Here is a 22541-nt window from a genome sequence, read left to right as displayed (position 1 = left end):
AGGTGATTAAACTTGGAAGGCACCCTTTAAATTTCTCGGCATGTTTTGCCTGTGGTAAAATGATGGACGCCTGCCATGAGGATTTGGTGTAAATAAGGGCGTGTGAGAGCAGTTTTGGCAACAGCGGGGGAACGCGCGGGTCTGCGGGAGCGTGCTGGCTCTGCCAGTGCTTTATGGGGCTGCAGGAGGGAAAAGTGTGAGAAATGCCCGCTCTCTTTCTGTTCAGTCATCAAGAAAGCCAGGCAAGCGTTGCCTCAACTGGGGAAATGAAGATTAAAAAATCAAATACTAGATTTGCTCGCTTTTGCTGTCTGAATTTGTTTATTCCTTTCTGACTCAAACCCAGAGAATTTCCCTAACAATCTTACCCTTAAAAACATAAAGCTGCAGTAGAAGGTCAAATACCTTGTGACAGCGTACTACCACGTAGTCTGGCAGATTTTGTCAGGTTTGTATGACTGCAGACTCGAGATAAATTTTTGCCTGCCCATCTGGTGTTGTTTTTCACAAGACACTTTCTATTGCCCAGTTCAATTCCGTTCTAAATGTCCCAAGGGCTTTCACTGCTTCCCTCCAGAGACTAGCTGGGCAAATCCCAGAAGTACAGACAAAACAGTAAAGCGTGGTCTTACCAAAGTTTTCTCGGCCACCTTGGGAATTTGCTATAATAGCTCTTTTACAGTTTCAAAAACTGATATGAATCCAAATTCCTGTTATTTCTGAGGTCTCCGCTGCTAGAGCAGGCGAGGGAAGAAAACTTTCTGAGCTTGCCGCTGCCCCTGCTCGCTGCAAACCCGAGCAACGAATACGCGATAGGAGAGGAAGGAGCTCAGCCGTGCCTAATTGTTCTCAATGTCCACTGCCACAGCAGCAACATTTTGAATCCCAGTAAATTTTAGGGATGAATTAATTGTGCTTTTCAAGCCTATGGGCTGCGTTAAAGTTTGGCACGTAACCTTCATCTTGCAAAGCTGAATATCCTCCCAGCTTCAACAGGAGAAATACAAAACACCTAAAAAAATCACACGCCTGGCTTAGCCTGAAACGAGCTGGAAGGGAGCTGCATGAAAGATGAAAGGCTACATCTAAGGTAGAAATAGCAGCTTTAAAATATTGGTGTGGAAAGAAACACAAATGACTGCGGCCAGAAACCCAAAGAAGAGCAAAATGTTTTGGCCCACTTTTCTTTGCAAAATAACTCTGGTGCTGCACAGGATACAGATGAACAGATGTGCTTCAAGAGCAGCTGATCTCCAGCCAAGTTCTGCTTTCGGATATACACACAAGAGTCCCAGCGCAGTCCACGGGACTTAACCACGCGCATCAGAGGATGGAGGTATCCTCCAAGCGTACGGCGTCCGCTAAAGCACGCTTGATTTTTGGATGGTTGGTCTCCTGTGCTCTGGTGGGCTGGACTTTGCTGTCTGCACCACTTGAGTTAAGCCACTTCCTCCGTTGCTAGCTGAGGTGCTGAGATGCTGACGCAAGTGTTTGCTCAGATGCCACTGCCTCCATTTTCGCTGCACTTCCAGCTGAACCTGGGTAGAAAGGTCACAAAATACTTAGCTCAGCTAGTTGATCTTGGAGCCCTGCAACGCAGAGAGCAGTACAACAGGAAGAGGAGAGGCGGTTACCTTTGCCAAAGTTTGGCTTTATTTACTTAACCCCTGGTCTGAGGGGTTGGGGTAGGACCTGGGTCTTGTCACTTTTAGTGATATTGTTGTTGCTACACAGTTTTCAGTTGACGTGTTTTTCTATTAGAAAGGTTTAACTGAGGTTGAAACTGCTCACGGAAACTAGCTGGCCTTTGTAAGTGCCTAGTGTAGATTTTTCCAGGGTTTTTATTTTATTTATAAATATAGGACGTTCTGACAATTACAAAAATACAGATTTTCTGTTCAAAACAACTTTTTTTGAAACCCTCTTTTGATAAGTTCAAGCATCATGCAGACTCTTTCAAACCGACATCCATTTCAAAGTAACCTTTTCTTCCAACCTTAGGCACTGACAATTTTTTTCTTCCAAAAGATCTCAGGGTCTCACAGGACTGGAAAACCTTTCCCCTCACCTCTAACAGTAGCGTTTCAGTATGCAGCTTCTAGCCTAGGAGTCTAGGAGAGCGAGTAATCATACGACGAGCATGGAAACGGACCCTGTCCCAAAGATTTACACGATGAGTCCCAATGAACTTGGACTCAAAACAGCTTTTGATAAATTCCCTTCTAAGGATCAGAGAAAACAGACATGGGATGAGAGCTAATAGCATCATACGTCAGAATCTGACTCTGATTTTCAGTGTGACTGCGTGCAGGATGCTACTTCCACTCCCCATGCCCAGAGAGAAATAATGCTATCTGATGGAGCGGAGGGCTGAAATAGTTGAGAGGCGAAGTCTGCACTTGGCAACCAATTACTTAGGTTTGCCAGGTCTAGGAGGAATTTCTGGAGTGATGTTAGGTAGCTGGGGAGAAAACTGACAGATAAAACACAGGGTGATTTGTTGGAGAGCACAGGGTATTCGAATGGAGAACATTCACGGATTACTGAAGCATGCTTGAGCAATACAAGAACATGTTCAATACACAAAACTCACCTCACCATTAAGAAAACAATAAAGTACAGCTACAACAAAACCCTACAAGATTAAAAAAAAAAAGTCAGATTTAGAATTGCAATTCTGGTTTTTAAATTAAGATGAGACATTGCAAAGGAGATTGAACAGCTTATTTTTGCCATTGTAGCTTTGTTGTGTGGTCTATGTATGCCGTGCCTCTTTTTCTTATTTTAAGAAAAGAGTACTGTGTCAAATGTTACCTGGAATGATCCAAGAGCTAATTCAAAAAACAGCTGAATTTCCATTGTGCCACTACTTGCATCTTCAGGAAAAAAAGCAAAGATGATGTAGTGAACCCCAAAGAGCGGGATGAGGAGGAGTGTTGACTTTGCCAGTCGCCTGTGAAAGGAAAGACAGGGAAAAGCCGCTGTACAACGGGCAAGAGGAATTAAGAAGATGAGTTCACCTTATATAAAGTCGCGGTGCAAAGGACGTACTTGTACTGGTTGAAATCACCGCTCCTTCCTTCAGGTGAGCTGAGCTTCCTCATCAAAATTCTTAAAATGTTGATGAAAAGAATGAAATTAATCTGAAAAATAAAAGAAAGGAAAGGGGGAAAAAAAAGCAGAAACCAAAAGGAAGAGTAACTGTATGTGTAGCTGGCAGGTAGCAGCGGAGGCAGCTGGTGCCAGCAACGCGCCGGCTGCTGTGGGCTCGGGCAGGGGCTGCTCTCCTGCACCAGGCTGCAAACCTTGTTACGAGACCCTCCAGTTTTGGGGTTGCAGCTGATGGGGATCTGGCAGCAACTAAGTAGTTGTCAGGACTTATGATCGGGGCAAATCACCAGAGAAGAGAGAGACCAGAAGCACCAGGAAAATCAGTCCTAGCTCTTGTCTGCAGGTATCCTCCGCACCCAGCATGTGCCCCGGTGTGATGGGTTGCCAGCAAAGGAGAAGGCACCAGAGCTACCTCTTGCTGACAGAGATTGCAAATACTGTTCGTTCCCTGTTGAAAGAAACAGTGTGCTGCTGGATGAAGTCTAAGTAGTTAAAAATGGCGAGGGATGAGGGTTTAAATAGTTCTTCCTTTTCTGTTTTCCCTCTCTCGGAAGTTGGAAACCGGATAAAAATGCTGATCTGCTTCTTGGTTAGGAGAAGGTGAGGCAATAGCTGTTTCTGCTCATTTGACCCCCCCAGGCAAAGAGCAGGAGCATTTGGAGCCAGGCTGCGAGCACCCTTCTCACTAAAGCGGCTCGAGCGCCGAGGAAGAGACACTGAACTGCACACCTGCACAGCCTTTCGAAAGGGCCTGGGCCACGTCGGCTTGTAACCCTTCTTTGATTATGTTTGGCAATGCCACCGCGACCGTGCAAATGCTTAGTTGCAGGAGCGTGCATATCGGAGAAGGACGCCAAAGCCATGGGTTTCCCTAAGCCAAGTGAGTCTGGAGGGGAACACGAAGGAAGTACAGTAAATATTTCTTTTTTTTTTTTTGAGGGAAGGAGGTTCAGGTTTGAGGATTCTGGGGTTTTTAACCCACTAGGTCAGGCATGACCAGTGGTGGCAGCGCTGGGTGTTTTGCCGCTGAAGAAAACTCTTGGGAAGGAGGGAGGGTGGGATTCCTGCCGGGACGAATTGCCGGTAGGCACAACAGTGGGGAAGGTTAGTCCAAGAGCACAAATGAGTTTATCAGTGTGCATTTTCCGCCCTTTGAACTGCTAAGGACTACGTGCTGTGAGAAATAAAGAGATTAGATCTGAATTCTGCAGGTTTAACTGTTTGTTTGTCTTTGTGGGGATGGGCTTGAGAAGAGCCTTTTTTGGCAAAAGAGGCAGAATCATGCAGCCTGCTCCTGCCTTGAGTAGTTAGGCTAGATGTGATCAGTATTTTGTGGAAATTTAGAAAGGGACAGCGGGAGGTCCTCAAAAGATGATTTAAGATTGTGCTTTTCGTCTTGCAGAACTTCTAGGTCTGGCTGAAATTTAAGTGTTGCTGGCTGGCTCCTGGAGTGTAAGGGTTGTTTCATTAAAAGAAATAAATGCTATGATCCCATTAGGGTTGATTCTGAATCACTTGCGTGATTGTCTTGTGCTTATCTCTGGGGTGGGGGGATGAAGGTCTGCATGGTGATAAATGGGTGCAGAACTTCAACCCAACATCTCTGCTGTTTGGGTTACCAAGAGAGCACGACAGTTGTAATTTGTATTTTGCAAATACAATGGATCCTACTGGCAACAAGAAAACCTCAATGAACTCTTGCGTGTTCTCGCTGGGGGTGTCAGCGGGTTACTCAAGTGTAACTAGCACGTCGCATGTCTCTGTACCAGGGCTTCGGATGAATCATTGCGGAGAGGTCTACCCTAGAGCATCACATCTGGGCAAAACAACTGTCACCAGGGAGAGGCTTCAGCCTCTTCCTATCTAAGGCTATAAAGGTGAGCAACAACAAAAGCTCAAACCATAGGGGTTGAGTATTATTTGTACCGAACTATTCTTTACATCATTACTGCCTTGTGTTGGGGAGGTTTACTCTGAATTTCCCTGCCTACGACTCATTTCAGTGAACAATGCCTTAATAGCATAATTGCAGTCCACTCATACACGAGGCTTGAAGGACCCGAGCTGCTTTCAGTTCTGCAAACAATAACTAATGGTCTTGTAAGGCAAGTTGGTTTTGGCTTTGCCAAGAGGGGCAGTGACCGGGAGACACAAAGGCTATTGTATGAAATACTGAAACCTGCAGCCATTTCTTTCTCCTCCGGAGCCTTCCTTGAAGCAGTCCAAAACAAGCTTCCACAGGCCAGCTCCGTTCCTATGAAATCAACAGGATGTGGAAACCTGATCTTCTAAGAGCTCTTGCTTCTTGGGAGGACGCTCTAGCTTTCCTTGTGAACTTAGTCCCGGGGCATTACTTACTAAATCCTGCTGAGCAAAAGTTGCTTAAGCAGTAATTTGTGTGTCATACCAGCTCGGGCTAAGATCACTTCATTAACACACTTCTAAGGCATGTTGAGTAGATGATCTCTGCCTTCGCCATATTTGAAAATACAGTTTGAATGTGCTTATCCCAGAAAAGACTTACAAAAATAGACAAAACTACAGGGCCTCTAATGATCCACCAGGTACTGGCATGAGTGTTAATGTCCCAACACCTGTAAAAATAGAAGAGAAGGTGCATTCAGTTATCAAAACACTGGGATCTTTTCAAAAGGTTTACTCTGTTTTGCACTTCAGACAGAACCCTATTCCCTCTTTTACAAAATCAATTGCCTGCTCCCACTTAGCTGGCACAACATTTCAAGAAAACTATGAAAGCAAACTGTCAACCTGCACCGGACAGAAGTGTATTCTGCCCTTAAAATACAACCAGTTCTCAAAATTTTGGAAGGGAGGGGTGAAAGGAACAAAGTTTCACTGATCATGAAGTCAAATACAGATGTTGAAACAGTCATAGGCTGATTTCTTACTTGGAGGCCATCTCCCACCTGTGAAAACACTACAGGGATTTGAGATTCTTCATCCGTTTGGCCAGCTGGACCAGTGTTCCCCACCAGCACGGAGAGCTGCCCATGCTGGGATCCAGGCTTGCACCACAGTTAGATGGTGTTCGGTTTGCTTGGCAACCAGTGGTTATAAATGAGCACGAAACCCACAGAGCAGCCCACACGTGGAGGCTGCGTGCTCCTGCGTGGAGCTCAACCTCATCCAATCAACTTACCCAATATTTTCATAGAGTTGCCTAGCCATGGCCCATGCTGCTACAAACACGGTTGGGGTACCTACAGTTGGAAAAGCTAGTTACTGTTCCATAAATCCTTCCCAAAAGCACAGTTAAACAATTATTCTTACTGAAAGGAGACCATCATACCCCATCCGAGGGCGATGAACCACCAGAGGAACTTCCTTTCTGAGAAGAAAGAAATGACCAGGAGAGCGTGGAGGTACAGTCCCTCCACAAGAAGCCAGCTGTAGTTAGCCATGATGCAATACTGAAAGAAGACCATCGTGAGTTTACATCCAGCCTGAGGAAACAGAGTAGAATTAGCTTGTGCTTCTGTTTCCATCTATTTTCTAACAGAGAGAGAGCTGGTCAATAGGTCTTGGCAAATAGAGATTTTATGGCATTTGAGGGACTAAGCTGGTGACAAGAAAGCATGGTTGATCTAATAGCTGCAGAACTACCCTGGATTTAGTCACAGATTGAGTGTCTGGATCATATTATATGGAACTGGGCCCTCAAAGACATATAGGTAAAAAGATTTGATTCCTTCCTCTGTCTTTTTGCCTCAGCTGACTTCCTATATTGTACCACATAGCTGAGAGCACTCCAAGGGTAAATACACTGAAGATGGTGAGGTGCCTAACAGTACACCAGTGGTCACCATATAGATACCAAAGGCGGGTACCAGAGCTGGCACAGGTGAGTACATTAATCAGCTGTTTCCCTAACAAGAACTGAATGTGTCATGGACCTATGGGTTACTCTCTCACTTAGAAGAGTTTTACTATCACCGCCTTATTAGTGTCAGTAGCATTAATATAAACTTAGTAAAGCATGTGAAATGTATTTCTCAGACCTTTTTTCTAAGAAGAATGGTTGATAAAAACACAATCATAATTTGCTCGAAACTTCTCGTTCAGTTACAAAGCATCAGCAAAACTGGGGTAAAAGAACCCTTTTCTGTTTTGTGTTTTCCTCCCTGCGGAATTGTTATCTTTTGTTTTAGAACACGGAACATGGCTTCCAGTCCCCTCCCTAACATTTTCAAGGTATTTTAGCACCAATAAAAAATAAAAGGAAAAAAACACTTCAACATCTGGGAGGCTCCTTTGCCAGGCTTTGTGGGCGTGAACCCGTATCTTACTATCAGCTCTCAAATTACAGCATGTCAGCAGTATTTAGCGTGTTGCTGGAGTTTCCCTGCCAGCCCTATCTATCGTGATCTAGCAGCCATATAAGAATCTCCGCTCCACTGATGTATCCTGCATTCACAGAAATATCCAAGCTGCTCAGGCTGCCGGATGCAAGGAAAGCCTGGGCAAAGGCAGAAAATCCTTGCAGATGCAACGCTAGCAGGAAGAAAAGGCAAAGGTGGGAAGAGGCTGGTGGCTGCCTGGCTCATACCTTGTCCCCTTGCAGTGGCGCCTGAGTCTGGTTTGTGCATGACTGATGTGACAGTGTAATGACTACCACAACTTGCCCCACTCGGCCTCAGCCCGTGGGGAGGAGCCGGCAGCCCTGTGGGGCTGGCAGGGGCTTTGGCTCCCCTGTGCGTGGCAGATCTGTGGAGGGAGGCTGGATGAGTGTGGGAGATGTGCATCACTCCCTCTGGAAGTGGTGGGCAGTAACGCAGGGTTGGGATGGGAGCTGCGGAAGTGAAGACCCATGACAGAGAAGATTCAACATCCAGATCAAAACACCCACATTTAGGTTCTTCTGTGTCAAGGTGCTGGACTCCCGCTGCCTTCTGTGGATTGCTGGTCAATGCACTCAAGTTGGTGTCAAGTAGATGTCCACTGTAGACTGAACTGGATGCCCTCTCTGCTCCGATGATTGTAAGGGGAAGCTAGATACCTGCACACAGGCATCTACATCTGGGGAGGATCTGCACCTGGGTTTCTGCGTGTCTGGGTTGCTCCAGGCAGGGCTGCTTTCGCTTCCTCACACCTCTCTCATCCACAGGACCCCTCTCCCACACCAACAGGGAAATCTCCAACACTTCAATTTGCATGACAGAGGGTGACGTCCTGGCTGAGCTCAAACAGCCCTTGACCACAGGGAGCCAGTGTCAGTTACTGAGCCCTTCTGACCGCTTGGGAGAGGAGCTCCAAAACCCAGGCCTGACCCAAGCATGTGAAAGATCAGCCTGGACCAAGCAATGTGCAGGGTCAAGTGCCAGGGAAGGGACAGGGCATACCTTTCCTCTCCTGTAACCCACTATGTCTAACAGAGAGCTAGCGTGGAGGTTTCCTTCCCTGCACAGTAACCTCTGCTCGAATCTTGCTGGAACAGTGAGGTGCAGAGGCAGCTGGAACGGAGAGGATTACCGTGTATGCCCCGCAGTAATTCGTGTCTTCAGAGGAAAACAGAACGATGTCCTTGATGAAGTTTGACGAGGCTCGCAGGATGAACGACGTGAACAGATGCATGTGGATGTAGTTCCTTGTACAGTGAAGTCTTCTGTGCCAAGAAGAGAGAGAGATCCTATGAAGTTACATTTCTAGAAAAAGCGGACAGCTTGCTGCTGTAAACATCAGGTCTCAAAGCTTACTAAAGTCGAACTGACACATTAAGACCATTCAGTTTTCCTGCCTATAAGAGGACAAGTAATTCATTTCCAAATATGGATGCCCTAGAGAAGACCATAAAAAGCTAAAGTCACATCTGCTCCACTCAGGTACTAACAAAACCCAAAACGTTACCAGAACAGTTGAGATTTCACACTGATGTGCTTGGTCTAGCTTCAGTTCTGAAGCATCATGAAGCCAAGCAGCTGCCATTTGTCCAGATCTGGATGAATTTATTTGGTTCATTTGCACAGTATACTTATGCCTGTAACATTTTCTGTATTAAATCCCCCAAATGATCTGGGTCTGGAGGACTTCCAGCTTCAAGACTAGTTTGCGAAGTAGCTGGGGTTCCTCTGAGTGTAGGTGCTTCCTTGATATTCACTACAAGGGAAAATCATCTCACTGAATAAGCAGTCGAGTGCAAATCCCAGGTTTTAAGGGCGCATGGTGCTAAGTCTACTTTCAATCACACTGCTATAAACCTGCAACATCTTCACAGAAGCCAATGGAGTGGCACTCAGAGCAGTTTTAGCCACAGTTCAAAGTGGGGAAAAGAGCAGTGGCGTGGAGAGAGACATTCTGCCCACAGGGGCAATGAAATGAGGGAAAAATCTCAGCAGGGAGGTCATGCAAACTCCACTCTGAAATACGTTCAACTAGATTTTGTAAAGCACAGGAGAGCACAATATGAGGAACAGCTCTGCCATTTGCTGGGAGGCAGGTTCAGAGATGATTTCCATCATTGATTTCTTTGAAGCTTTTCAGAAATACTTCCATTTCCATCCAGAAAGTCAACTGGGTCAGCCAGGAGTGATCAGAGGCCCTGACAAGTGCAAATCAAAGATGATGCTTGCTTTTCCTCACCTGAAAGAGGCCAGGATCACTAAGGCTACTGACAGTGTCACAAGGGAGGTGCAGTATCCAACCGTGTACATGGTCTTCAGAGTCATGAAATAGGAACGCTGCAGAAGAACATACATTCACATCTTTATCTCTGGCTATCTAGTAGAAATCAGCCCATATCAAGAGAAAGGTGCTCCTTACTATTTTATAAATGGATTTTCTTGTAAAAACAGCTACTTTGCTTTTGTCCTGGAGCAACCCCTTCCGACAACTTGGAGGAAGCATTTATGCTGAAGGGCACCCATACCCACAACCCCAGCTGAGTTCTCCTCCTTCAATCATGATGCTATTCAGTCTTTCTTTAACAGTTTGAAAACATCCCTCCCCTCAGGGCCCCGGAGCAAGAATCTGTGGTCAGGTCACAGGCACTCAGACTCACTCTTGCCTCGTTGGCAGTGTCATCTACGTTGTAGCCACAGGCGATATCGGGTCTTGGATATGGGGCTGACCAACCCTCACTAGTACAGTTTCGGTAAACAAAACCTGCATGGTGACAACAAAAAAGGACAAAACCAGGGGTAATTCTTTCCAGTTTTCCAGTTGCATCTTTTTTCTCCCGGGGGAGGGGGGGGGGGAATGTTGCAGGAGCAAAGGGAGTATGTCCCCCCAGGCAACGCACGCCTTGTAGCTGGAAGTGAAATGCAGCAGAGTTAATTATGTTGATATTTGCCCAGTGTACTTATGCAGGTCATACTATTGTTTGCCAACTCAGGGATGACTGTGATGGATGTGTTTTTATTAATTGCAACACAAATAACGCTGTTTGGTACATCTGGTGTTTCTTGGCCAGTACTCCAAGATCAGCAAACATATGACTCAGTGAATCACAGATTCCTACTCTAGGCAAACCTGATACTTTCTTGAATATCCCCTTCCCGCCCCCTCCAGATATCTGTACTGTGGTTTGTCATAGTCTGAAGATAACACAAATGGTTAGCTGGTCAGCAGCCAGCGTGCAGGCACTTTGCCATCACTGAATAATTTCTCAGCGCTTTTTTTTTTTTTAAAGTACAACTTTTTGGAGCAATTTAAATGGAAAACTAAAAGTCTGGTGTCCACAGCCAGGTCTGGGCAGCATCTTCTGCTATTGATTTCCTTGCTCATTTGCAAATTAAAGGTTAACATGAGATTCACCTCACTTAGGTGAGACTTCCAAAAGGTAAATTCTTGGGTAAAGTGGATCCCTCATCGTCGTCTTTCTGGTCAGTGGAGAGGAAGAGGCATATCTCCCTCCCTGGAGATATTCAAAAGCCGCCTGGACACAGTCAGCTGGGCAATGCGCTCTACGTGAGCCTGCTTGAGCAGGCAGGTTGGACTAGGTGCTCTCCAGAGGTCCCTGCCAACCTCCACTATTCTGTGATTTGTGATTTGCAGAATTCATCTCGTTTTAAGACAGACATCTGCAGAGGGCAGTTTGTGCAACTCACTTCTCTCTGTGTGATATGAGGGGGCCTCAGCTCACCCCGAGATGTCTGACTTTTAGTCCCCTAAAGCTGAATGAGTTGGATCCCCGCCAAGTTGCTCATGGTTAAATATGACAGGTTTGAACATGCTCACATTCATGTTAGGCATTAACAGTAAAGACAACTTACAGTCTGTCTGGGAGAAAATCACCCTCACTGGCTTAGAGGTTATGGGGGAAGAGAAGATAACCTTTTGCCAAGAAATAAACCCACTGCCTACTGTCCTAATCACATATGTCTGTCAGGTAGGAGTCACCCTTTGGAAATACAGAGTGAAATCCTGGCTCTGCTGCAGTAATGGCAATACTAGAGAGGACTTGGAGAGGACCAGAAATCAGCAGCCCTAACCTGAAGCCTTGACAGAAAGCACCGCAAGGAAAAATCTGTCTTTGCCTGCATATTCAGCTGCAAACGCAGAGACTCTGGGGCATCCTGTTTCTGCAAATAATCCCCGCGGTGCTGAGGGACCAGAGAGAGATGCATACGCAGGGACGCGTTCAGCACTGGTTTATGCTCTTTGAAGCCCTGCTGGGACTGTCAGGATGGAGTCAGGTCTCCTGCTATCTCTGGACTAGTTCTGGTGACCTGACAGCACGTCTGCACTTGATTTGGACTCACCTCTGAAAAAAGGCAAGGCACAACAAACACGCTGCAATCTCCAAGGAGGACGAGCTCTGGGTGTGCCAGTGTCAGACTATTTTTCTGACGCTTTTATGAACATCCTGTTCCAGCTTAGCATCCTTGGAAGGGCCAGGCTTGTTTTTCAAGTCGTGTTTTCTCTACCCTGCTGCAGCACAGCAATAACACAAGGAAGTGACACAGCTGTCCCACCGTTTCCCCTTCCCCAGCCTGCCCGGCACCCAGCAGGGAGTGGTATGGTGGCAAATCCTCTGCTTCAGCCTCAGCCAAAGATACACTTAGAGCAGAGTGCAGGGCTTGTAAACATGCCTGTAACTGCTATTTGTCTAAGTGTGTCAAAGAGGACCAGAGAAGATAAGGGAGAAGAGGTGAAGTTGTGTGTTGGTGCGTGCCTGTGACCTCATTACAGGCAAAGCACAGGAGATTGCACGGCGTACTGCACTCATGGGCACGAGCACGGTTTTAACAGTGCTAGTCACTACAGCCGACATACATGCTGGGGAAACCCACGACACGCTCTGCTTGGAGTAGCTTCAGGGCCTACAGCCCATCCAGCAGCCAATGCTCAGTGTTTGTGAGTGCCCTGGAGGCCTTCAGAGCTGCCCAGGCACGGGGGACGCTCGACGGCAGTGGGACTGGGGCCATCGGAGGTGGCCTCCTCATCCCCGCAGCCATCACACCTTTCTTCATTTCACACCTGAGGCAGGTCTGGGTCTGAACTTCAGCAATGTTCAGACCAATATGGGTCCAGCTTATTTTGTTTCTACGGGCTATTATGTGGGAAGGGGCAGGTAGTCTGGGCTGCAAACGGTAGTATAGATTTCAGCACAGAGCACAACAGCCAGGAGACCAGAGGCTGGGCTCAGAGCTATCTGCCTCCCTTAACATATGGGTCTTTGGCATTTGTGGCTGCCCATCTCCTTTGTAAGTGGCAAGGAAAGAAAACTTTTGCTTTTCTTTCAAGCAAACAAATCGTTGTTTTTCCTTCTGTCAAACTGCTTAAAACGGGGCAGCAACTGCAGCAGTAATTAAACCTATGACTCACAAGCTAGCCACAGTATAAAATCAGAGAAGAATGTGACTGAGAAAATGAGAAGAAACTATTGTTGACTTTGACCCAAAATGCCAGATGCAGAGACTGAAATACGATGTAAATGCCAACGGACCACGTCTTGGATTTCTGGTTTGAACGTTGTCACTTTGGTCACAGCTTATCGGAAGCAGTTCAGCTCTCAGCTTCTCGATAAGGAGGGCAACTAAAGTTTAAAGCTGTTAGACTATCTCCAAGATAATGCAGAGCACATTGGATTTCTAATTATGACCTTTGGATGAACAAATTTCTGTTTTCCTCCCCGGATGGTGTTTTTGCAAGGGTGCGGGCTGCTGGTGATGGCCAGAGGCAGGGAGCAGGTCCCTCTAGTGGCTGCACCAGCACAGACCGCGTTTAACCAACAGGCTTATGCATCTAAGGCCCGGCATCGCTACGCTCTAGACTTGCGAGTATATGCCAACCAGATGGTTTTCTCAGCGATCTGTGTCTTTGTATATTTTATCCTGTATCTTTACACCAGATTATATTATTCAACGGGCAGCCAGTGTTTGTGTGTATATTCACTGGCACAATATATTTTTTAAACTAAATGCTTCGTGCCTGATTTTAAAGAGCTCTAAATACTTCTCCTCCTACTTATCTAATCTTTATTAGACTATCTAATATGTTGTCTCCTGTTCCTCCCTCCCTAAAAAGAAGCTGGCTGCTTTTCTGTAAATACTGGCCTCATTAGTCTATGTTCTATATCCAAAGAACGCAGAACCCTCTTCTGACTTGAATCATTAACTCTCTAAAGAGAAATGTAAGCACATTTCTCAAGCATTGTTAAAAAATAGAAATTAACAGAAAGCAGGCAGAAACTCTTAGTTAATAGCTCATGATTATTGTAGTACATTAGGAATAAATTGCACTTCATTTTGCGCTTCACTTTCATGATTTCCCACGGATTTGCGCCTCTCCTTTGAATGGAGTCTGCCACAGCAACAGGATGAACTCCCACTGCAGATTTGCTCTTGATGGAGGCACATAAGGCATCTTTGCCCCCTACCTGGCCCCGTGTTTTGCCAAAAATTGTAAGAACTTAATGCTGTGTGAACTTTTACCCCTTGTCCAGCTTTTCTGACATCAACCACTGGCTCTAAGAGTCATTAGAAGGGGAAAGATAGCCAGAAATACAGAAACACAGAGCCCAAGTGAAAAAACTCTTTTCCCTAAGAAACTATGCTAAAAAGCTGTTTTTCAGGATAGCACTTACTTCCCACACTTGTCTCAGCCCGGCTAAGAAAAATAAAGTTTTAAAACACCTAGCTAATTTAATTGCAGGCTCTCTTGCATTTATCTTAGTGCTGTGAATGGAGCTGCGAAGCAGCCATCGGTCTTTTAAAAGAAGCGGGGACAGAATTTCACTTTGAATTCAGATCTGACAGCAGCATCTTTGTAAATACCACATTTAATGAAAAAACAACTAGGTAAGAAAAGTGTACTTTTAGCGTTACCTTTTTTCCCTGTCAGCATCTGGAAGAATTTGGGGCAGTGAGCATTGACAGTCTGTCCCACTGTGGACGAAGGCCAGCAGCTCATGTTATCCCACATTCCAGCACATCTGCCTAGGAGGCAACAATAAAACACCATGCAACATCATCCAAGGACCAAGGAGCTATGGGAACAATGACACTTACTATTCTGAAAAGCAAGCTAGCTGGGAGAGAAGAGGTCCTTTTGAGACCTCGTGGGACCTGGATGGGAGAGAAGAGGTCTTGTTGAGACCTGTTAGGACCTGGATGGGAGAGAAGAGGTCCTGCTTGCTTCAAACCAGACCCAACAGTTTCGAGGACCATTCCGTTCTTTCCCTTGACTCCACTGCTCTCCACTAGCCAGACAAAGAGGACCTTGGGCTCTGGTGGGCCTTTGATCAGGCCCCTGGCTACCAGTGTCTCCTTTGGTAATTATTTAATAGCCCTGTAAAGTTGAAAGAAACCAGATGTGGCTGTTTTAGCTCACATTTCAACCTTTCTAAAGCTTCCACTTGGAGTCAGCCTGGTGTTTTCCTTATATAATCCTTGTGTAAATACAAAAGGACACAACTTGTTCAAGAGTTTAAACAGTTTCAGAATGATACTGGAGAAAGGGCAGAGAGGTAAGTACTCTTCCGCTTCATCATCTCTTTCATTACGCCAAGACTGTGCTGGAGTGAATAAGGCCAATGGCTGCTCTCTGGGCTTGACCATGGGTGTCAATGGCTTTTCTGCTTCAGGAGAGCAAAATTTTGCTGAGTTCTTCCAGCTTCTGTGACCATAAAGGGAAGAGACAGGGGGAAACATAGAAATCAGCCAGGGGGAAACATGGGAAAACATGGATTCACTTCCATATTCTGCAAAATCTGCCTGTAATGTTGTTCTTTCCAAGGCCAAAGTTCTGAAAGTGGGATGTTTCTGCTGCATGCCCCATCTCAGAGCTGCACTCTTTTCAGGTGCAAACCTATGGTTCATTTGCCCTCATTGCACATTCTACCATCCAAGGCCTCTGCCAGCTGCAGGGACTGCCATTCACTTCCCAGCATCACCCAGTTTCCCTCACTTAGGTGCAGGGGCTGCTTATGGCAAGAATGCGCTTGTTCTAGTGCCCTCCTAGAGCCAGGGGGGTGAACGAGGCTTTGGCAATTGAGCTCTTGGCTTGTCTTTCTTGCCGTCTGGTGGTACCTGCAGGGATGCATCAGGGTGCCGATGGCCAGTAGAGCACAGCGTGACTGTGAGCTCAGCTTCAGCATCTTGCTCAGGTACATGAAGCTGGCGTGGACGAATCTAGGCCTTGGCGGTGCTAATAGAGAAGCTGACGCCCCTCTGTCCACGTAGAAACACCTCTAAGGCTCCCAAGCCCTGGTGTGTGCTGAATGCCCTGGACTCTCATTGAAAGCCGGAGGAGGAACTGCTGAGCACCCTCCTCGTATGCTTTGTGCTTCACAAGAGCAGGCTCCATCAGCCTGACAAAAATATTTACATTTCCAGAAATACATTGATTTTTTCCTGCACAACAGCAATCGAGCCTGGAAATGCAGAGCTTTTTCACAGCCAGTGTATCTCAACGCTGGTGCCCTCCCTGTGCCATTGTTTATTTGACTTAGTAACCATTTATTTCAAAGCAATATAGTTTAACTGCAAACAAAACATCACCTTGGGCGATATTTATGCCTAGCCCTGCTGTAGTGTTTGGTTTATCAAAGCTTCATGCCAACAGCACTGGCATAAAGCCCCCAAATCAGACTCAATGCACAGAAAACCCTGGCAAAATGATAACGTTGCGGTGGAAAGATGTGCATCCTGCCCCCGCTTATTCTTCTGGGGTTTCGCTGCCGCAGGAAGGTGTTTGTACAGCTACAGAGGTGGACAGAGGTTTAGCCAGCCTCTTCCCCCCACTCTGGCCACTTTCAACTTAAAGCTGGCTGCTGCCTGCGTAGTCCTGGGCTCACGTCACTGTGCCGTGTTCGGTTCGACTTATGGAGCTAAAAGAGCAACGCTGACGTTGGTTGGAAATCCTTTCTCAAGGAAAGCCCTGTACTTTTAATTATACTTTCAACACCTTTTTCATAGATTTGGGGGAAGGGACACAGAGGGTAGGGTCTTCCTATGTTAAACTTTCTAGTAACAAAAGGCCTCGGCGAAATTCTTAAGATTTGGATCCAAGTTAAAACCAGATTAAATCTCGGCTGAGGAGCTGCTATTTGACTGCGATGAAATGGAACCATCTGAAAAATGGTACTGCCTGCAAATGCTAGTGTTTGGCCTCACCAATGAGGTTTAGCTTGTATGCAGCTCCGGTGCCCTGGCGTAGAGGAAAGGCAGAGTTCAACGTCGCAGCTGTGTCATGGGATCAGAGCGGCCTGAAACCACTCTCCTCCTTGGTGAAGGGCAACAGAAAAGGAAACACACAATATTGATCTATTCCTATGATCAAACTGCTCACATAATGAGACAGATCTGTGTTCTGCAATATCTGGCAACCTGCAGTGGCAACCCATCCAGTGTGCAAGGCTCACAGGGATAAAACACAGATAAGGAGAAACAGTAGGCATGCTAAGAAACCAGGCAAAAAATCTTCACTCTGAGTCCTGCCCTTGGGTCAGGTCATAGTGAAACATGTCTCTGTCTTCAATACTCTCTGCTGGAGAGGAAGGCTTCGAAAGCAAGTTCACGGACAGTTCACGGACAAGCTTCGAGATTTGCTCCCAGTTATCTCTCTGGGAGAGAGACCCCTGGTACATAAAGGCATTTGCTCAGCTACGGAAGGGAAGCTCTCTACATGCTAAGGACTCGGAACCACAAGACCTTCCCGAAGCAAAGATCCTTTATAGGATCGTAAACCTCTGAAATAAGAGACCTCTGTTACGTGAAAGTAAGTTAGAGCAAGAAGGAAGCAACGAGGATCTTTTGGCCGTGTGATTTACATGTTGGCTGCTGGTATTCACTGATTTAAAAGGTAAATTTGTTGAGTAAACTTGTACTTAGTGGGCTGACTTTATAAGAATATTTTTGTCAAAGATGACAAGAATTCCAAATCCTCTGCCATTCATAAGATTTGGAGAACCATTTTTGCTCTCATATTCTCTCCAGTGGTGACAACAGCAGTCAAGCACCTGCATTAGAAGGTGCATATGAGAGTTAAAAGGCACATACAACTCTATTATTTTCTATCACAGGAAGGAGAAAATCCTGCTTGTGGAGCCTTATAACAGATCTTACCTGATTTTCTGCTCCTAAATGAGAGAAGCATGCATGCTGCATGCCTCCTATGGGAAGGCATGTGGGGCTGTCAGATTTTGAAGCCACCCAGTTCACCGAAGACCAGCTTTTACCTTGCACCTCCATTTGCCCTTTACCTGAAGCCGTAAGCACATCATTTTCAGGCGTCCTGTTCTTTGCCTCCAGGGAGAGCGTCTCCGCACAGTTTTCTTCCTCCTTTTTCAGGACACTCAGGAGGTCGCAGACAGGTGGGACAGCTCTGATCTGCAAATGGTAACGCAGTGGAATCACTTCGCCTCTTAAAACTTACGCCACTGCCACAGGTTTTGCCTTTCTTATGCTCACATTCTCCATGCAATCTTCTCACCCGAGCATGGGCAATATTTCCTTGAAACAGACTTACTTTTCTGAATTGAAATCTTTTTTTTGCAGTAGTAGTAGGCAAGCACAGGCAGCGTTACTGCCTTCTCCCTTTTGCTGATATTATATAGAGAGAAATGGGTCTGTTAGCTTGCTAAATGAGCAAGCACATGAGCTGCTCCAAAAGACTGCAAAAACATCCAGGGCCCTGCTGGGGTCTCCTAGGGCAATAGCAAACTAATCATTCACCTCCAGGAGTGCTAAACCATAAAACCAGCAAGTCATTTTCCAAGATAACATTTACACGCACACCCAGCCCAAGTATCTCCACTGGTTGCAGACCACCAAAGTCTGCAGGAAGCTGCAGGGGCCAGCGTGAGAGCAGAATATCACTGAGATTTTTCCAAGAAAACTGATGCTAGGGTTTGTCCTAAACACATTTTCTCACATTCGTGTCTTTCCTCGTCCTCCTTCCTCACAAGGCAGGGGAGTAATGCTAGTCTTAACTTGATCCTGATGTAGCAATTAAATACGCAGTTTGTTATATGTAACTGGACAAAAATTATTGTACAAAACAGCTAATGACCATTTAAATGGCATGCAATAAAAATCATTGCAAAATGATTTGTAGGACAAGGTCCCAGCTGCTAAATCTTGCAGTGTTTTTACTGACGACACATTCCCCAAGTGCCTGGGGTATTTCAACTTTCTAGCAATAGACAAAGTCACCCTAAATCTCTATGGGACACTCTGCCAGTTACTTTAGGCACACGTAACATCCGCATTTGCCTGAGCTGAAAAACGCTGAATAGCCAGTGAGTCTGATTCCCGACAGTAATAGAATGTTTGTTCTCTAACGAGCAGAGAAAAATACTTCCACAATTTTGCCAGTTTCCATAATTTGTGGCAATACAATCACTGGATACTACCAGGTTTCCATCATAGTAACTTAGATAATTTCTCCCTCATTAGCAAAAAAAAAAAAATCTTTATAAACTCCCACTAAGGAATACATATGTACATATACACACACATCCACACATAAAAGATTAAAAGCAAGTAATTAGGGTGTATTATTCAAAAAGTATCAGAGAGAAATTTTTATATATTTAGTCTAGAAGTTAACCTGGCAGAGTCTCCCTAATAAACCTTGTAAAATTGCCAACCGCTTTCGGATTAGATTTAGGAGAGAATAGTCACTGAGGACTTTGCAATGAGGACTATTACTTTTCTACAATTGGGCCCAACAGGATGAATTAAATTTAGCCTAACAGATATCAGATTAAAGTCCCACTCACCTCAGCTGGAAGTATGCTGCGTTTTACACTTCTGAACAAAGTTTGATCTTTTCAGCAGTGCATCATGCCTCACCTAACCGGTCTCTTCTATTTTTTCAGCGTCTTTCTCCCTTGTCTTTGTGCATCGTGAAATAAATCAACTAAAAACCATTCATTTCGGCATAATGCAATGAATTTTGGGGAATCACATATGCAAAGGCTTTGGGTGAAACAAACTACTCTCTTATATCAGGATTTAAATGCATTACATCCATTAAATCTTTGAAAAAGTTAGAAATGTCCTAATGGCATAACATGTGTAAAGAAATGCAACTGCATTTAATAATTTCAGTTGTTAACTGAAGGTTGAATCTGATCATTTCTGAATGTTGTTAGATTTTTTTAACATGAGTATTGTTTATCACTCTCTGTTGTTGTATATTTGATTACTGACAGTAAAAGGGATTTAATACATTTTTCAGACCTCACAAATACAAATGCAACAGTTAGTTAGACCTAAAATTTCTGTTGTGGTATGTCTGTCTAAAAGTTACATTGAAAATACTTTAAACAAGAAAATTGAGCATTTCAAGTGGCTGACAAAACTGGTTTGGACTACACGTGGGTTGCTCAAGATGATACTACCCATACATAAATATAAATGTTAGCAAACACATTAATAATGGCCTCAGAAACAGGAATATTTGTCACCTTAAAGAAGCATCTGTATCTTGTGGATACCATTTCCTCTGAAGAACCGTAGGTCCCAAGAACGATTCGCTTTTAGCACGTTTTAAGAAGTCTAGGTTATTTTTTACTCCTAGAACGAGGCTGCCCGGTTTTAGTACATTCAGCTGTGACAACCATCCGGATGATTTGACATGGCATTTTTTTCTTAAATAAAACATGTTGTTCAAACGGGAACCTGTTGTAGCTAACACCTTAAAATTGCTGTTTTACCCGATGCTCACCCTGTTCTCCCGACCAGATCGACGCCGCTGTCTGATGACAGACGCGCGGGTAGCCAGATTTCACGCGTGGGGAGAGCAGGAGCCTCCGGCTGTCGGTGGGAAACCCGGGTTTTGCAGGAATCGGGCAGGGTGAGCCAGGAACGAGCCGGGGCCAGGCTGCTCCGTGGAGCCGCTTGCCGTGAACGCCGATGTCCCGCGCCGCTGCCCTGGCCGATAGCCTCGCGCCCTACTGACTGCTGCACCGTCCCGCTCCGGTTTTCCGTCTGTGGTTCCCAGTAAACAGCCTGCCTCTATCTTCCCTGCTCCCCGTGCACTGGGCGTTCGCACGGGTTTATTTTCCTCGTGTGTTTCCCACCACTTTCTTGTGTAAAAATGCATTTTTGGGCAAGCATGTGCCTTGAACTTAAAGAGGAAAAGCAGCTTCCACACATGTGGTTTCTCCAGCTCTTCCCAAATACTTCTTAACGCTACAGAAAATAAAAGATACCTGCCTCTCTCATATCAAACCCATTCCAAGCAGAATTGCACTAATTACATGTCCCGAATGCATAGAAATCTACCATTCATAATACTGATAACAACAGCCAGCTACATTTTTTGACCTGTGAAATGAATGAGTCTCTATAATATTTAATATAAATGGAACTGGCAGGCACAGAATGCACCGCCGTTTTAATCTGGAGGTTGGTGCTTTGATTTTAAGGTGGGGGTTTAATGGAGAACAAAGGATGCCAAGGCATGTGCCATAATCAAAATAGGTATTTTTAAGGACTAGAAAAAAACAAGGAGAAGGAGGTGTTCTGAGTGCAGTCCTGAGTAAAGAGATCTAAATAGAGAGCCCATTAAGTAATACCTCAGAACCAGAAAGCAAAATGACTGGAAAATTAGTGCACTGTTTTATTGTGAAAGCTGATGAAAAGGCAAAAAAGTTTGCAAAAGGCACTCATTGTGCAATCAAAGTGCCTAGGCAGAAATCAGTTTTTCTCAGATTGAGCCAAATCCCTGCCAAGACAAATACATTGATTTTCCCATTAGTTGCAATGGAACAGTGGTTCTTTACATTGGCGCAGCGCTTGACCCTCTCCCAACTTCTCACACCCAAGCTGGACATATTTCTTGAAAGTCTTAATTTAGATATGCTTTTCAAAATCTAATTAAACTGACTAGCACTTAGTGACCGTAGTCCAGGTTGTGCTATCCTTCCCGCCTGGTCTGAGTGCCTGCAACCCAGGAGGAGCAGACAGAGAACCACCTACTGCATAAATTCCCAGGAAAGTGATGAAGCCAAAGGAAGGAAACCAAAATCTGTGGGGCAAACATCTTTCCATTGCTTTAGACCAAATCAAGCGAGGCATTAGGGGTGGTGGGCACTTCCCCTTAGGGGATGCTTTGCTGGCATAAATCTCCAAATGGCATCAAGTCCCACAGCCTGCTGCATTGCAAAGGCACGTTAGTGACACTGCCCTCTTTAGATAGATGGGGAAACTGAGGCACCAAGCACCTAGCTATCTGTCTGGCCCCTGCTAGTCAGTGCAGGGAGCAGCAGAAGCAAGAATAAAATAAAGGACTCCCACCTTATACATAGATCTTTGGGGAAAAAAAGATGCCACCACTTCAGGAAACAGAGGTGCACTTATTAATGCAACATTGTGATTGCATGCAGTCGGCAAGAAACAGCTCCGAGCACCTACCAAGAGGGTTGAAATCCAGAAGATGATCACCCAGATGGTCCACATAGTCAGCCACAGTCCGTCTCCCTCATCCCTCACGCCACAGAGGTCACCGGGCTGTGCGTATGCTCTCCAGCAGAGCTCTCCGTTTGCTCACTCCATCCCTTTCCCTCCTAGTGTTTTTTCCTTGCAAGCTTTGACCATCCTGAGCCAACGTTTCTCTGCAGCTGCAGAGCCCCAAGGAGCATCACTGGTGGCAGGACCCCCCCGTCCGCCCCCTGCGCTCTCCTCCTCCTCCTCCCCCTCTGCACCAAGAATAACAGCACCTCTGCCGAGCATGTTCCTGCTGTCGGCTGCTCCCAGCTCAGCTATTAGTCACTGTTATCGCCGCATGTCACTGGGGAATGATCGCTCCTCCTGCTCCCACGATAAGGGATCGAGCAGGGCTCCTGTGTGAGATGTCAGCCCCAGCGTGGCCGAGGTGATTTATTACGGGAAAATGGGCATGACGGTGGCGTGCGGCTGGGGGGGGGCCCAGCCCAGGAGGAGCACCCTGTGGGACAGCAGGGTTTGAGGAATGCGATGCAGGCTGCTCCCGGCAGCTCTGCACATGCCTCCCCGCAGCGA

General features: G+C 45.8%; 1 protein-coding gene across 11 annotated transcripts; it reads right to left on the bottom strand.

The window, feature by feature from the left end:
- Positions 1-1148: 1148 nt before the first annotated feature.
- Positions 1149-22284, bottom strand: SCTR (secretin receptor). 11 transcript variants are annotated; one of them, XM_009677202.2, is made up of 13 exons: positions 21936-22284; positions 17774-17900; positions 14397-14507; positions 10127-10230; positions 9709-9806; positions 8602-8734; positions 6422-6575; positions 6272-6332; positions 5636-5705; positions 3052-3143; positions 2815-2953; positions 2594-2635; positions 1149-1538 (listed from the first exon to the last, which is right to left on the bottom strand). In XM_009677202.2, the coding sequence occupies exons 1-13, from the start codon at positions 21978-21980 to the stop codon at positions 1362-1364; spliced, it is 1353 nt and encodes a 450-aa protein (XP_009675497.2). In that variant the 5' UTR covers positions 21981-22284; the 3' UTR covers positions 1149-1361. The 11 variants fall into 11 exon arrangements, with proteins under 11 accessions (XP_009675497.2, XP_009675498.2, XP_068805246.1 ...); XM_009677203.2 differs by having other exon boundaries at positions 8602-8731; positions 21936-22280; XM_068949145.1 differs by having other exon boundaries at positions 6422-6542; positions 8602-8731; positions 21936-22280.
- Positions 22285-22541: the final 257 nt, after the last annotated feature.

This window comes from Struthio camelus, chromosome 6 (genome assembly GCF_040807025.1).
Source record: "Struthio camelus isolate bStrCam1 chromosome 6, bStrCam1.hap1, whole genome shotgun sequence".
Taxonomy (NCBI): domain Eukaryota; kingdom Metazoa; phylum Chordata; class Aves; order Struthioniformes; family Struthionidae; genus Struthio; species Struthio camelus.
Note: the sequence above shows the minus strand (reverse complement) of the source record. Positions and strands in the feature narration are given on the sequence as shown.